The 16,433-nt window shown below is 35.2% G+C and overlaps 3 protein-coding genes across 5 annotated transcripts in view; 2 read left to right on the top strand and 1 right to left on the bottom strand.

The window, feature by feature from the left end:
- hiw (MYC binding protein highwire) overlaps positions 1–5,069 on the bottom strand; it is a 261,195-nt gene extending 256,126 nt beyond the window's left edge. The window contains exons 1-16 of the mRNA XM_033327432.2: positions 4,664–5,069; positions 4,077–4,140; positions 3,760–3,996; positions 3,542–3,695; positions 3,261–3,463; positions 2,867–3,184; positions 2,620–2,787; positions 2,315–2,533; positions 2,035–2,236; positions 1,565–1,957; positions 1,261–1,429; positions 1,124–1,206; positions 918–1,049; positions 633–830; positions 356–552; positions 27–279 (exon numbers count right to left, since the gene is read on the bottom strand). Coding sequence (XP_033183323.2) covers positions 27–279; positions 356–552; positions 633–830; positions 918–1,049; positions 1,124–1,206; positions 1,261–1,429; positions 1,565–1,957; positions 2,035–2,236; positions 2,315–2,533; positions 2,620–2,787; positions 2,867–3,184; positions 3,261–3,463; positions 3,542–3,695; positions 3,760–3,996; positions 4,077–4,140; positions 4,664–4,758 — 3,085 coding nt within the window. The 5' untranslated portion in view covers positions 4,759–5,069. The remainder of the gene's footprint in view (positions 1–26; positions 280–355; positions 553–632; positions 831–917; positions 1,050–1,123; positions 1,207–1,260; positions 1,430–1,564; positions 1,958–2,034; positions 2,237–2,314; positions 2,534–2,619; positions 2,788–2,866; positions 3,185–3,260; positions 3,464–3,541; positions 3,696–3,759; positions 3,997–4,076; positions 4,141–4,663) is intronic.
- A 580-nt stretch (positions 5,070–5,649) lies between these two features.
- LOC117153601 (RING finger and SPRY domain-containing protein 1) lies at positions 5,650–9,622 on the top strand. Of its 3 annotated transcripts, XR_004463639.2 has the most exons (13): positions 5,650–5,997; positions 6,069–6,248; positions 6,353–6,678; positions 6,811–6,976; positions 7,066–7,248; positions 7,319–7,385; positions 7,472–7,612; positions 7,738–7,853; positions 7,934–8,077; positions 8,173–8,390; positions 8,458–8,718; positions 8,800–8,968; positions 9,049–9,622. XR_004463639.2 is itself a non-coding variant. In XM_033327796.2 (12 exons), the coding sequence occupies exons 3-12, from the start codon at positions 6,464–6,466 to the stop codon at positions 8,885–8,887; spliced, it is 1,599 nt and encodes a 532-aa protein (XP_033183687.1). In that variant the 5' UTR covers positions 5,650–5,997; positions 6,069–6,248; positions 6,353–6,463; the 3' UTR covers positions 8,888–9,622. The 3 variants fall into 3 exon arrangements, 2 of the variants coding, with proteins under 2 accessions (XP_033183687.1, XP_076475590.1); XM_033327796.2 differs by having other exon boundaries at positions 8,800–9,622; XM_076619475.1 differs by having other exon boundaries at positions 6,336–6,678; positions 8,800–9,622.
- Positions 9,623–10,211: 589 nt separating this feature from the next.
- LOC117153597 (serine/threonine-protein phosphatase 4 regulatory subunit 1) overlaps positions 10,212–16,433 on the top strand; it is a 145,768-nt gene continuing 139,546 nt past the window's right edge. Inside the window, exons 1-2 of the mRNA XM_076619446.1 lie at positions 10,212–10,233; positions 10,317–10,361. Of these exons, the coding sequence (XP_076475561.1) occupies positions 10,227–10,233; positions 10,317–10,361 (52 nt within the window). The 5' untranslated portion in view covers positions 10,212–10,226. The remainder of the gene's footprint in view (positions 10,234–10,316; positions 10,362–16,433) is intronic.

The raw sequence follows: 16,433 nt of genomic DNA, 5'->3' as shown, positions 1-16,433 counted from the left end.
AATATAATTTACGAAAGAGGACATACTTATGCAATTTTTATTTGCCATAACAGTACTCCTTGTTAAACTAATAGAATTTATTTCATCAATTTTGACATAAGTTTGATCTCCACTTGCACCAATCCATGTTGCTCTTCTACCCCATTGTGGACCAATATTTGGAACTACATTAGGATAACAATGTCGGGGCTGTGTTCTATCAGAACGACGGCTAACTTGCGGAGGAGAATTTGAGAGTTCATTTTGTCCACTCCACCAATTTATGCCCAGTTGTCCTTTCTATGTAAAAAAAAATATATATGTATATTGCACTGCTTTTTTTGTTATCATGAATAACATGGTTCTCAATACAAACTTGATAAGCTCCAAATGTAAACACTTCCCCCTTTGATGTAAGTACAACGGTGTGATTGCTACCAGCAGCAACTTGTATTGCAATTCCTGGTAGCTTAACATGAACTGGACCAGCATGTGCTACCAAATCTCCTACACCTAACTGACCATATATGTTACTACCAAATGTATAAACTTCTCCATTTTGTAAGAGTACCACTGTATGTAACACAATATAATGGTTAAACTTCATTCTATAAATTTACTGAAAGAACTTAATATACATTTTGAAGCATTACCTGTATGATGTAAGCCACATGATACTTGAACCACAGGACTTTCACTAGGTATAGGAACTCTAGCTGGTGATATACTAGCAATTCTTGTAGCATCACCGCGTTCAATGTCACTTCCGCTAATACCTTCCTCATTTGTTAAATTAGTACCTAATCCTAATGCCACTTTTCCAGCAATTTTTTGAATCACACTTGGCCCAGCTACTTTGCATAAAATTTATTGTTATATTAACCATAATAATTCTACTTAATTTTAAAATATATCCACTACATCTATTTTATACAGACATCTTTCATTATTCGGACCTTTTATCTTCAATCCATACTTCGCAGTACTCGGGCCTGCTTTCGTTCTCTGTTTTTGCTTTATTTCTCCTAAGCATCTTTGTAAATATTCTCTAAAATTTGAACTTGATCTACCTACAATGTGATATAAATAATTTTTTAAAATGTTTGATTAATATTAGTTTATTAATTTCAGATCAAATTTTTACCATTGGTACAACCTTTCCTTGCACAAGTGCGACAGCATCCACATTCCGCGCATCCACTATCCCCTTCACCACATCCACATTCCCTGAAAATATAAACTTTAATTTCTTATACTATATGTATAATTTACTATACGTACTGGCCTGGATTTCGATCTGGACGTATACTGCTTAAACATGATATACTGTAGCCAGTGCATTCTCGGCATACTGTGCAAACCATGCAAACACGATGCCTCCATTGATGTAATCCTGGTGGACACATTCCTTTTGTTTCTTCCCAGTCTTCAGTAGGTTCCATAGCAGCATCTAAACAGATATGAGAGTATTAATTTCCTTTTATATGTTATTAAAGAACATTAGAAATATATAATTTCTACATTGTATATATATATATATATTATATAACTTCTTAATAATTCTATAACAGTTACATATAATTACCCTCATCAGTTACTAAAAGTTCATCCTCTGCTGTACCTATTTCTACAGCAACTGAGGAGACATCTTTATTTATGGAACTATGAACTGTATTAAAATCTCTACCACATTGTCCTTTATTGTTAATTCCAAATGTGTACAAATGTCCTTTGTTAGTTAATGCTGCAGCGTGAGCTTTGCCTAATGAAACATGAACAACACAAACATCTCTGAGATCAGTAACTATTCCTGAAGCCGGGTCACTATGCAATGTATCTTTGCCAAACATCAGCAAGGAACCCTCCCTTGTAACTAATGCAGTTGATCCATTATTACAGGCTGCATCCACAATAAACTGCCCTTCTACTTTTGATATCTTTTTTGGTTTAACTGGCTTAGGTTGTCGTCTAACTTTGTCTAAAAATAAAAGATATATGAAAATATATGCCAAAGCATATTATCAATTTCACGTCATAAACTAATAATATATTTACTATTATCACCGTCTTCTCCGCGCCTAGCAGTCCCAGCAAATAAAACTGAACCATCTTCCATAACCATCACCACATGTTGACCATCATGACCAGCTGCAAAATTTACAAACCTCTGTCCCCTTACAAGTGTTAGTTCTATCCATCTGTTAGGCCTTGTATTACTTTTCATACCAAGGGAAGTTCCTTTTCCACTATATAGAACCTTTAATATGCAATATAATATGTATATTTCACGTCTCTATATAATTTTTGACATATTAAAAAACATCACGTTGCTTACTTTTCCAGATACAGTTTTTAGTAATGCAAATTCTTTTCCTGCAGTAACAGTAGCTATTTCATCATCACAGCCTGGATTTAATGTATGAGTGGTTTGTTCTTCATCAAAAGCAGCGTATCCAAAAACATCTACACATTTTCTTGCCAATTTTAACGGCAATTCTGATGCGACTGTTACTGGATTACTTAATGTATTTATTGTTCTGACTACAAAACCATCCTGTTAAAACGTAAAACATAAAATTTATATATAGTTTTTTAGTTAATATACATTTTAGAAACACTAATTCAAAAGCAGAAACTAACATCTTTTCCAGCAGTTATCATTCCTAAACATTCACCATCAGAAAACATAACAGAGGATGACCAATCACGACCCTCTAAAACAGCAATCTCCGTAACTGAAAGAGTTTCTGCATCAATAATTAATAACTCGCTCTGTTTTCTCGGTGTATATTTAAAATACAGCGTGTTCTAAAATAAATTAATTGATAGAAGAATATTTTTTATAGATATAATTATGCATAAAAAATTAATACTTAATTAAACTAACATTGGCATAACCAAGCCAACCCGTTTCTGTTGGATAAAAGTCTGCTTTATGAACATATGTATGACCCCAAATAGTTCCTCCATGACCACTACCAATCTTCAATAATCCTCTACATGTATGCAGATACAGGTACTTTCCATCGCTCACAAAACTTCGTCCATTTAGTATTATATTATTTATCTCATTTGGTAACTTAAGCGTAGAAGTATAAATCTCAGCACACTTAGGAACTCCATATGTAATCCAGTCTGGCCGTACAAGTTTTCCAAGTAAAACAGCTTGTACACTTCTTTGCAAGGATGTTAATACACATGGCATCTACAACATATAAATTATAATCTCTAAAAATTTAGAAAAATATTCTATAGTATTACGAATTTGGAAAAGGATTTACTTGAATATTTTGAACTGCTAATGCTCTTGGACACATGAGTAAAGCTGCTATTGCTGCCAATAAATGACCAGTATCTCCTCTAACAACCACAAGACTCAATAAACATGCACAAGCGACTGCGGTCAAATGACTGCCATCATTGGCAGCTGCTGATTCTGGGCCGTGTGAAGTTGCAAGATCCAATAATAGATCAAAAAGTGGATCTATGAAAAAAAATGTAATATGAAGTTCACTATGAAGCAATAAATTTGTATGTGTAAATGTTGACTTTTGTATATTACCAATAACATCATCTGGTTCGAATTTAAGGCCTTCAGGAAGTTGTCCTTGTAATACATCCAACAATGCTGACAGTGCTTTTGTACACAAAGCAGGTTCAATTGTTCTACTTTCTCTCATCAATGTAAAAACACTTCGTAAACCAATACCTACAATCTAAACATATTTGAACTCATATATAATTCTTCCAATGTACATAATCTATAACTCTGATGGTTACCTTTGGTAAGCTCTGTATTGATATTCTTTCCTCATCATCACTCTCAGTATCAGTAGTTTCACAATATTCTGGCGAGGGTGGACGATTATAATTTGGTATGCTACAAACTTCATTTGTTTTAGTATGCCTCTCCAAAATAGCACTCCTGACGCTAGCAAATACAGCAAATGCAGAAGCATTGCAGGATAATTCTATTTCTGGTGGATTATTGTAATTTAAATCACCACTTAAGTCAATCTGTAAACATTGAAGGTACAAGTAACTTGTTACAAAAGGAAAAAAAAGAAAATACAAACATCAGAGAAAGTTAATAATACCTTCTTTTTATCCCTTTTACGTACAGATTTATTTTTTTTACATTTTTTCCATTCTTCCTTATTTCTAAAAAATAAAATATATGATGTAGTACATAAAACGCTTTATAAATAATATATTATTAACAGTTTTTTATAAGGAAAGCATTTGCATTTATAAAGTATTAAGTATTGTAAAAACAAACAAGAAAATATATTATATGTTTATTCTTTTTAATGAATGACTATAAGTATATGTTTTTGCATATTATCATGTTAGATTAGATAGATAATTAACAATGGATAAATAATTCAAAATACCAATCACAAATTAATTTATAAATTAAGTCATTTACTTCATCTGAGAACTGTCAAACTGATAACCTAACATACAGCTTTAATAAACAAACAATTTTAGGTTATTTTAAACATTTACAAAAATCATGATATAATTTCGTAGTGCGATAACATTGTATGACATATTTAAAGACAACAGGAATAGAATTATCAGAAATTTTGTTGGAATTATTGAGTTTGATAAATGACAGATGAAGTCACCGCCAAAAGCGTCAAGTAAACAAAGGTGAAAGGAGGTTATACGCAATTCGCACCTCTGTGCTTCAGCAATACTTTTGAACAAATCATAAAAACATTTCACGTAATTCTCCGGTTCAGGCAGCAATCTTTCGTGATCCCCGGACACCATGTTGTACACAAAATTTTCAACGTCCAAATCACCAATTCATTTTCGTAATACTATTGATCGTTGACATTCTCTCGCCTTTCCCATGTGATCGCATCGCACAATTTATAAAAAAGGCCATTCGACGATTTCTAACAAAGTATTTATTTATTTGACCTACGATTTTAAATTCACATATATTAAATAATTTAACGGCATATTATTTTTCCAATATTCGAAAACGGCGAAAGATTCGCTTCTGATGTATGTTAAGAAATTCGTCTTAAAAGTACCAGACGGACCGCGACTGCTTTGCGACTTCGACTCTTCGATATATATTATCACTTTAAAGCAGATTACCAGTCGATATGGCGGCTACTTTTCAAATAACCTTCCTTTCATAACTGTAGTTTTATAAAGCGGTTTATTGGCTGAATTCTACAGTTCTTAGGATATTTACAAATATAACGAACTTCACACAACTGTATTATATGTAAACATAAAACAATACATGCCATAACTTTTATATATTCATTGTTTATATTTGTATTTGTATTTATATTTGTTGTTTATATGACTTTGTGAAATAAGGAGTGTCTTTAAAAGATAACGACTTTCTATTTAAAAATTTTATTTTATGAAATAATATGACTCGGTTATGTGAATAAGAGTATAATTATTAAATTTGATTTCGTTATTAGAGCATAAAAGGCATGTCGTTATATATGAAAAATCTATATATAAGTTGTTGTTAACATTAATTCTGGAATATTATATATTTATAAAATGTATATATTATTTAGTTAATGTTGTATATGTTACATCCAAAATTTTGTGTTGTATAAAATTGTATTATATAAGAATTTCCATGTTCATATATTTTTTCATTATAAGAAAATAATTAACATATAGATAAATGTTTTATCGTACGTAAACTTAATTAAGTAAGCGTTAAAAAGATATACTGACGTAGAAGTCTTATCTCATATGTGATTTAGAATTGATCACCTCACGTAAAGTATAGTGTAGTATGCGTATCCTGTTATGCTGAGAATACTGTTTTGAAGATTATTGAGGACATAACCTAACGGACACGATTTAGAGTGCAATTACGTATAAATCTATATTTTATTGGAAAAGAAGCAAGATGAATGCGATTTTATAAATTATTTTATAAACGGATAATCAAGGAAAATTGCTGAAGAATTGTATAACTTCTTTCTATTCCGATAACAACATAACCAAATGACAGCCCTCAAGCACGTATGTAATATTTACACATATAACTCGATAAATTATTTGGAAAATAATCGTTAATATTTTTTTATTTATAGGCAGATTATTTTAGCAAATATATAACTATAATTGTAGACTGATTTTTGCTTGTTACATATCTTGATTGGAACTGCATTTATCTGTATATTTAAAAAAATGACAAGAAAAAACTACAAGAAAGTAAACAAAAATTTTAGTTAATTGTAATGAAGGAACGTGATTCATGTGATATATTTTTAGTATGTATCATGACAAAGCTTTGTATTTGTAAAAAAATTTAATGTTTACACATCTGTAAACATATGTTATAAATATTGTTATTTTAGAAAAGAATTACTTTTAGTTACATTGGATACAGCAGTTAATAGTACACAGGTCACTTGATTGTGTAAATATTACTTAGAAAATACATGTGATAGAATATCTTTAAAAGTATCATTATAAACGTGTGGGAATGGGTAATTGCCTCTGTAAAGATACACCAGAAGAACTTGAAACATATAATAGACAAAATCATGCGGAGACTGAAAATACCATATTACCAGAATCAAGTGTTGGCACAGTTGCATCTGGTGATATGAGCACTACAACTTTTAAATTTCCAACTTCAGCTAACATTGATAAATTGGTACTTGAAACTCTTGGAGTAATTGGTTTCCTTGTTGATAAGTAAGTGTTACATACTATAAAGTAAGTTACCTTATGTAATTATACTCTAATGAGTATTATAGCTTATATGTAAGTATAAGGCTGTTATTAGATTTATTAATTAATAATTAATTTATTTTTATGCATATTCAGTGAACAAGAGCCACCACCTGCAATGTCAAAATTACATGCTATTGCTGATAAAGAAGATGGGTGGATACAAGTTGTAAGTTCAATGGTTAACGTTATTCCTATGCATAATCCATTAGGTCCTTCAGTTATCACACTTCTATTGGATGATTGTCCATTACCATCAAAGGTATAATTTTACTTTTATATGTTACTTGTTGATGTATAATGTGCTATATGTGATGTATAACCTGTGCTATAGGTCTTCTAACTTTTTAGGAATTGGTTCTACGGTTGTCACACATGTTTCAATTATCTCAAAAATTTGGAAATGTACAGACTAGTGCAACTCAACAACGTAACATCTGCGTGGTATTGGGTTGTATAGCAGAAAAGTTAGCTGGCCCAAGTAGCATTGCTATATTATCTGATGAAACTTTGGATTATCTTATTTCAAACATTGTAAGTATAATTAATTATATGCATATAATTTGTTTGAAAAATTTCATTCATGATTTGTATGTTATTTTAGAAAGAAGATATTGATCCTTATGTAGTGTTATATGCATTAATAGCCTTGGAAAAATTTGCCCAAACTAGTGAGTATTAATTCCAGTAATGTGTACAAATAGCGATATTTTTATTAACTTACATTTAATAAATCGTAATGTTTTTACTTCACTAGGTGAGAATAAAATAACTATAAAGAAACGTTTAATGGCAGAAAAGCCAAATCCATTGCTAGAATTGGAAAAATGGGCAACAGAAACTCATTATATACGTCGTCAAGTAGGTTTTTGTGCGCGATGGTGTTTGGACAATTTACGTAAGTATTAAAGTGTGTAATATAAAATATTAAAGCATACGTGATACACATGAATAGCAATGGAATTTTCATTATTCTATTTTTTATATATTTTTATATATTTCCATATATTTTCATTATTCTAGTTGTTATGGAAGGTAGAAAGTATTCTCACGATTCAGTGGATACAACTGGTATCAACGTAATGTTAAACACAAAGGATGTAAGCGAGTACCTGAAAATATCGCCTAACGGTTTGGAAGTAAGTTTTGGAAATATAATATATTGGGTAATATTTACATATCGTAAGGCTTCCTGTTATTCTTTTTATTGTATTTTTAGGCTCGGTGTGATGCATATTCATTTGAAAGTGTGAGATGTACATTTCAAGTAGACTCAGGAATCTGGTACTATGAAACACTTGTTATAACTACAGGTGTAATGCAAATTGGATGGGCTACAAAAGATAGCACGTTTTTAAATCACGCAAGTTTTTACATCCTTATCGTAACATGGACGATTACGATGTATAGATTATTTTTGCATATTTTATTTTATTTTATTTTATTTTATTATTGTAGGAAGGCTATGGTATAGGTGATGACGAATATTCTGTGTCTTACGATGGTTGTCGCCGATTAATTTGGTATAACGCAGACTGTGAAAGATATCCTGATAGACCTTGTTGGAAAGCTGGTGACATTTTAGGTTGTTTATTGGACTTGAACAAATTAGAAATAATATTTTCTATAAATGGTGTGCGACTAAGACCGTCTGTTCAAGTTTTCAAAACAGTACGGTATGTATTCTCTCTCTCTCTCATCTGAATAAAACATTCTTATTAATGATCATTCTAAATATTTTAGGTCAGGATTTTTTGCAGCAGCCAGTTTTATGTCGTTCCAACAATGTCTTTTTAATTTTGGGAATGTGCCCTTTAAATATCCTCCTACTGATCGCGAATATCAGAAATTTAACGACCACGCTACTTTGAAGCCTGAAGATAAGGTTGTGCTTCCTAGACACATATATCTAGATCAATTGAGGAAACTTAGTGTTAGAGAGGATTCATGTACATTGTGTTTTGACCAAAGAGCTTCAGTAAGATTGCTACCTTGCAATCACAGGTGTCCTATATAATTTTTTCACGTATCTTAATCCTTTTTTCATGATATTAACATGAAACGTAAAAACGAATACTATTTCAGAGGATTCTGCCAAACGTGTTCGAATCAACTGATAGAGTGTCCAATGTGCAGAGCTACAATTGAAGAAGTAGTCACCGATAACACATGACATCACATGAGCGTACCGGCATTTTTTAATACTCTTCCACTATCTTTCTCATATTGTATGATTCTCAGGAACTGCCGCGAGGTAACCACAACTGCATGTCATGTGTATCATATATTAAATATAGTTATAATGTTTTATACATTTCTTTTCTTACAATACAGTATTTTAAATCAAGAGAAGGACTACAAATCAATCACAGAAAGAAAAATTGTATTTAAATATATCGCTCCTCTAAGATATGTCATTCTGAATGTTACATTCATATATGTAGATATAACATACAAATTATCATATTACAAATTCAAGTTACAGAAGAATATCATTTTATATCTACCGGCTGTGCAAATTACTTTCCCTAGGTTTTACCTAAGAACATCTTACGTCTAATTAGATGTTTACAGTAAAATAGCGAGATAAAAATTTAAATATTTTTTTTACTCTATACACATTAGAAAAAGAGATGAAATTTGCAATTTACATCTGAATTGCTACCAATGTTGTACATTTCCAATTTAATGTTTGTGACTGGTTCACAAATATGTAGACACTATTTTGTCTATGAACATAAAGTTCTCTTGTGTTATATTATGAAAGTCTGCATCATCTATTACTTGTCAAAACTGACAAGCAAGTAACTGAATTTGCGCTGTAATGTAAGATTGATTTTAAAAAAATGTAAAATATTATCTTGTAGCATATATGGAAAGAACATATTATATATATTGCATAAGCTTATATTATATTCTTGTGAAGATATAAAATGTTATCATATGTATAACTTTGCAAAAGTTTTCTATAAGTTCTGCCGATTTTTATTTATCATCTTCCCTATTGTTTAAGATAATTCACTGTCATTTGTATATTAAATATATATAAGTGACATGTCTCTTTTATATATTTTTTATTTATTAACTGCAATCATTGCTTTGCAATAATTATTCATATAATAATCAATATAATTGTGCAATTTTCGGTTAATATCATAAAAGAAATTAAAAATTTTGGAAATAAAAGTTTACATATCACGCTGTATATACACATGTCTTTACATATATGAATATCCTACTTAAAATTTGTAGATTGTAATAAATATCAAGTTAATTACTTGGCAATATCGCCGAACGCCGAAGATTTGCCATCGATTTGATTCTTCATTCAACACTTCGAAGTAACTGCTTTTAAATAAGATGTTATAGCAATTTTTCAAATTGAAAGAACCGTTGAAATCAGAATTAAAATTGGCAATATCGATATGTCCACGAAGAATGTCAAGAAACGATCTCTCGATTTGGAATAGTTAAGCGCGTGGCCACGGGGACGCGTTGCAGTTTGTTACAAGATGGCGGGTGAGTGAGTGCCTGTGGATCGAACGAAGCTGCCCAAAAATACGAGGGATTTTCAGCTAACCCGTGGTGTTTGTGGGTTTCAGATATATCCTACATCCAGAAAGAGAACCTGGACGATTCTGACGAAGGTGAGTACTGACACGGAAATACATTTTTGATGATCGTAAATGTTCGCGGAAAGGGTCGAGTATTCGGCACGGTGGCCCCACCATCGAAGCATGCCAGTGTCTGGCGTGCATGGCGGTGGCGTGGTCGTAAATCCATGCCCGTCTAAGTACATTTTATCTTGCATAATTTTCGGGTTGACCGGGCTTGAAAACTTCATTACCACGCATAACAACACGATTCAGACACCTTTGAACGGGTGTCACGTTTCAGTTACGACTGTAACCCGTATGTCACGCCGTGATTCTCACATGCGCGACCAAGTCATGAGAGTGCCTCGATGGCGTTTTATCGGTTAGGGGGCGCCACGAAACGTGCCGCGCTGTGTTTACCTCGACCGCAGGCTGAAAAAAGAAGAAAACAGAAAAAGGGCACGCGGTCGCTTTGCGTCCTCATGTATTGTTCCTATTCATTTTCGCTCCTTTCACGATCCGCTCGAAACATCATACATTTTTCACCGTTTCTCCAATTTTTATATATTGCGATCGTTACTCTCAACTGACGACATGCTACGACAGTTAATGAGTACACACATTGTCCTACCAATTCCTAACAGGGTTTATTTTGATTGTACTTTATGAATAGATATAAGAATGCCCGAAATGATGCGATTCTTTACATCGTTAATGTCTGTAATAAAAAAATATGTTTATTTAGGTACATCGATATGGGTTAAAAATAAATTAAAATTTTTTATAACGTCACAGTTTTGTAGTTTTATGCCTATGATATCGATACGTGTAATTTCTTTCGTATTCATCTAACGGTTTTTTTGAAAACCGATTAAATTGAATGGAATAAAAGTATCCTGGAGGGTTCAAGTAAACAGAGTTAATGCGCGGTTATTCGCCTATCGGGGTTACTGATCTTTCGACTTCCATGTATTTACTAGTGCCATCTGTCGCATACAAAACCGAACCACATTATTAACTTTCAATAGAACTTTTCGTGTGGGATTTTCAAACTTCTAATTGTAAGCACATGATCGAAATATATAATCGAAATTTATAGCGTTTTGCAGGCTCGATCAATAATCGATTTATCGACGATACACGTCGTGCGTGGATTTTAGATACGTTACGAAGCGTACGATGCGTAAATCCTTATCGGAGTCTGCTGGACCCTCTGGGCCGATAATGTCGGCGCTCTACGTATACATATAGGGCATCCACCTTTCTTTCTTTTTCCTCCTCGTTCCCATGCATACAACCATTCTCACCAACTGTTGCTGCTGACTAACTCGTAGTTGGTTCTAATCGACTTTATCAAACATTCCAGAGGTCGTTTATCAGCTTGGCTCGCTTATATTTCCAAGCGCGACTAGATAGAAAAATATTTAAGGCTGTGCCCTTCGATCCTCGAGGCAACGACCCGATTCGAGATCGCATCGATCATGAGACTGTCACACGAATTCCTATCAATGAACTATTCTATCAATTTGAACGATTCATGAAATTTGTTCGGTTTTTTCTCCTCGATCTCGCGGTGTTAGTCACGAACCTAATTAAATAATTCGTCTTATTTCATTCATATAATGATTCATATTCGGGGATCATTTAACGATTCATCTAGGATCCTGAGAAATCGTTATAGTAAGTGTTTATCGATTTAACCTCGCACAAGTTTTTTTACGTGAGTAATCCTTTGCGATTCATGACTCGTGTATCCTATTTGGTGACGTGCAACATTAGCACGTGACACACCGCTTCCTGATTCATACTTCCGACTTGAGCGTTCGTTCGATCATCAACTTAGCGCACGTAGAATTTTTGTATGACTTTCGCGTGTCGCCCACCTCGTTTTAGTCAATTTTGTCCGATTCACGTTTCCTCGAAAACTGTTTTCCCTGAATGACGTCGGATTAACTTTGACCATCGACGAAGAAAAGAATAGACATGACATCTTATGGGATTCCGCATCTCATGCTCTGAAATACCGACCTCGAAAAAAATCAGTATTTCTTACGCCCTCTACAATTTACTACGGCGAACATAGTAATTATGTTCAACTCAAACGTCGAAGACGATAAAATCAATAGTTAGGAAAAGATTTTCATTTGTTACATTCTTAAAGGAAGATCTGTCCCGCAATTGATAACAGCTGGCTGTGGTAGGTTACCTGTATCAGACAAATTTCTACCTTGTTTCTATATAGTATCTTCTGGTTTAAATGTATTAATATTGAACATACGCTCTGATCTCACAGAGATTGTAACTCAGAGTAACGTTTAGAACTTTATCTTATATATTGATCATATCAATATTTTCTCCTTTCTATGGATGGTTTTTTTCTTAACTAAACATATTTAACAGTAGCACGAAACGCAGTAAAATGTAACGATCATTTCAAGTTGTTATTATTCGATTCATTTATTTTCATCATTTTCATTTTATTATTTATCTGCGGTTCAATAAAAAAAAGGTGTTCGAATAGACTATTAATTATAATGGAATTCGTCGAAATCATATTTACATCCAATGATCTATATCATAGAATTATATACGTATCCGTAATTTCATAGGAAAATTTAGTTTTAATTGTTACCACTACTAGCGTTCTTCTTTTATTCTATATTGAATCGATAATGTCGCATGTTGCACGAAAAGGGTAAGGGAGTCACCTAACCCCCCAAATCGTAGGACATGAAAAAGCATAGCATGTCAGGTCTATCTTGTCTTTCGTCGGTGCCTTGACTTATTTCCGAGCGTCGATAACAATGGTTCCCGGCGTTCGACGTGCATCGTTCCGACACGATCGAACGAAACACGTTCGCCGAATTTTTCAAAGTCTGACATATGGCGATGACTACGTACGGGAACCACGACGAGCGATAGTAATCAGTCGCGATTATGCAAATGATTCGGTGACTGGCTGTGACAGCTAGCGAGTCGGACGTTTCTCGGGTATCAATGAATCCCTCTTTTCATTCCTGCTATGATACATCATCGCGTTTACGAGTTGCTTCGAGATTATTTACTAACTACGAAACACCTTTGAATTTTAGTACATAAGTAACGTGTAACGGTCGAATTGATGGAAAGTGTACTTTGCGATCTCATTGAAATTTTTTTTTCACTTTTAACCGGTATCTTTAGATCATAAGTGACTGCATAAATAATTTATGTCTGAATCGAGTTAGGTTAATTAATTTCGGAGTATTCGATTTTCATTTTCTTCTATTCTGCATTATGGTACGTTACATACGGTACTTATATGTAGATACTATTGACCTCTATCACGTAAAACATAAAACAGGAATTAAATAAAGTAGACTGAAATTAATCGACTTAACCTAAACTCGTATAGGTAACTTACCATCCGATACTAATCGAGGATTAAACTCGTAGAAATGAATGCAACGTTTCCAAACGATTTACAGCTTGTCTAAAGCTTCTCGTAGAAGGTATATACAGGATGACCGATCATAACCATAGACGCAACGAGATCGATCGAACTCCAACAGGTACAAGAGTTCAGCGAATCCTTGCGAAACATTTGCCGCGAAGAAAGAGAGCAGTCTATTTAACTGGCGCGTACGTTGCTCCCCATTCTGTGTTTGCGTTTATCGGCAAAGTGATCTCTTTCTCTCTTTTCTTTTTCCTTTCTTTTTTCTTTTCTCCCTGTACCGGTACGACGTAGACATCGGACGAAGAGGATAGGAAACGGATAAAAAAAAAGAAGGAAGGGGAGAGCCATAGGACGAATATAGGTGGATATACAGAGAAACTTTAATTTCTTGGCATTGTGAAGAGTTCCTTGCCCTTTCAGCCTTTTCAGTTCGGTGGTCTGTTTTTGATAGGAGGCCACGTCGTCTAGACACACCGGGGGTTGCCCAGCTTTTATAATCGCAACGAAATGCACCCCTCCGTGCTCGACGCAAAAATACCGGTTTTTTTCTCCCTGATTCTGTCTCTTTCTCTCTTTCGCTCTATCTTTTCCCCGCTCTAACGTTGAATTTCTCTACCCCCTTAGCCTCGTCACCCCTTCGTTCCGTAGCGTCGTGCCGCCGCGTTACATTAAAATGATTTATTCTCTTTATTAAATTCACATTCGAGGCTACGAGAGCACATTCTCGACTCGCGTGAATCGAATCTCGAGACCGGATGCAACCAACGATATGTGTCTCCTCCGGTGGCGGCGACCTGCCCGTGTGTCTCGACCGTGCACAGGATAGGCTTCCCTTTTTCTCGGTCGAGAGGGGTAGTCAAAGGTCACGGAGGGGCATAAATTTTTGTCCTTTTTATCCGAGAAGATACTGTATCTCGTTAGCGATCGTAACCGTATTTACTCTTGCACCATATCGGTTGCCTCGTTTAATCGTCGACGTTTACCCTCCGTTTATCTGCAGTTATGGATTGTTGGCAGATAATTCGTTGAAACGGATCGTATTTGACTTGCACGTTGTTTAAGGATACCTTCAGACACTTTACCGAACGATAAGGTTGCTTGATTAGGATAAATACACGTTTAGGATAAATACGGTAATATACACGTTTTTAAGGCCCCTTACCACTACGCGTAAACCGCTTACTTAAAACTACACGTGTAGCTTCCCTTCTCTATTATTATAATGTCTAACATAAAACGTTGAAACATCCCTCAAAGCGTATTGGTAGTTTGGTTAACTAGGAAATATCGAGCACGTCCAAACTACGTGATTCTAATTATTATCGATGAATTCTGTCCAACGAATATCGAAACACCCCGTATAATACATTGATCGAAATTACTAATATCATAAATTAGGAAGCGTCGAGTACATCCAAGTACCTAGGTGTAATTTACTATTATCGAAGAATTTTTTGACAGGACGATCTAATCTGAAAATGTTCGTGATCCGCCTATTCTAAGGCTGTGCAAATTCACCCCCTGTTCCGGCGGATGCGACGAGCAAGACGAGTGAAACCGAGCCGAGCGGTGGCGCCCCCTGTCGTCAGAACGGACGCTCGAATGGCGGCCCGATTATTACATGACATTCCTCGAATACCATCCAGACCTCCCTCGTCTCCGCCGGCAAGCAGTGGAGGCTCCTTCTTCTCCGTTGCCCGTTCCCCGCCACCTCCCTCAATTTCTTTCTCTCTGTCTTTTACATCCCCATACGTGGCTACACTAAGCCTTCCTGTCTCTTTCTCGCCTCTATCACGTTCTAGAGAACCGAGAGTAGACCTCCTAAGAGGCAAAAGGCTTCGGGCTCCAAAATAGGCCCGCGATACGAATGATAAAAGCACCCCCTTCTGCCTTCCTCCACAGGCCACTGCCTCCACCCACGCCATCTCTTCCCCTCGACAGCCCCTCAGCCCCTCTCACCGAGGCGTCTTCGTTTCCTTTACATCCTGCCGTCGCGGAGGAAGCACGATCGAGAATCAGCCGCGCCCTGTCGAGAGGGAAACACGCCCGGACTGCGATATTCCGGCTCGACGATTCCGTGAAAAAATGGCCGTAGGATCGTACAAGAGGCTATAGGAATCTTCGTGCCGCGACGATTCCTCAACGTATTTTCTTTCTCTCGTCCTAATTCATGCCTTTACACTTTCACGATATTTCTGAAAATATCATAGAATCTTTGTTACGTCGCGATCGATTCTGAGGGTAATATATCTTCGGACAAGCAGACGTTTAATCGTCAGTTTGATCGAGTTTAATTACTGCGAGTAGACTATCGTTCAAGGTTAGCTTCGTTCGACGAGCATGATTTTTCTTAGTCGTAATGACGTTTTCTTTTCGTAACGATTAAGGTGATGGTAAAAGACCAAATGCGTTAGTGCAAATAGACGGCAGCAGTGACGACGACGACGACGACGACGACGACGACGCCGGACGCGGTGGCGGTTGCGAGCTATACGATCGATTCGTGGCCGCCTTCTATTGTCGCTGGCTCTGTATGTAAGGGTTTGCAGTAACCCCCGGAGAAGGACGTTGGCTGACACCCCGTTTAGAGAAAGGGAAAAGACAGCGAGAGAGAGAAAGAGAGAGAGAAAGTAGTGGTAGTAGAGATAGTACGATTCCTCGTAAGCCACGAGCGAACCCATTCATAA

Source organism: Bombus vancouverensis, chromosome 1, assembly GCF_051014615.1.
Source record: "Bombus vancouverensis nearcticus chromosome 1, iyBomVanc1_principal, whole genome shotgun sequence".
In the NCBI taxonomy this organism is placed as follows: Eukaryota; Metazoa; Arthropoda; class Insecta; order Hymenoptera; family Apidae; genus Bombus; species Bombus vancouverensis.
Note: the sequence above shows the minus strand (reverse complement) of the source record. Positions and strands in the feature narration are given on the sequence as shown.

Bases quoted from the DNA above. Each gene is read 5' to 3' on its own strand.
- LOC117153601 (XM_033327796.2), top strand. From the start codon at position 6,464: ATGGGTAATTGCCTCTGTAAAGATACACCAGAAGAACTTGAAACATAT. The intron at 6,977-7,065 runs GTATAATTTTAC...CTAACTTTTTAG, and splicing joins ATTGTCCATTACCATCAAAG to GAATTGGTTCTACGGTTGTC. The intron at 8,078-8,172 runs GCAAGTTTTTAC...TTATTATTGTAG, and splicing joins ATAGCACGTTTTTAAATCAC to GAAGGCTATGGTATAGGTGA.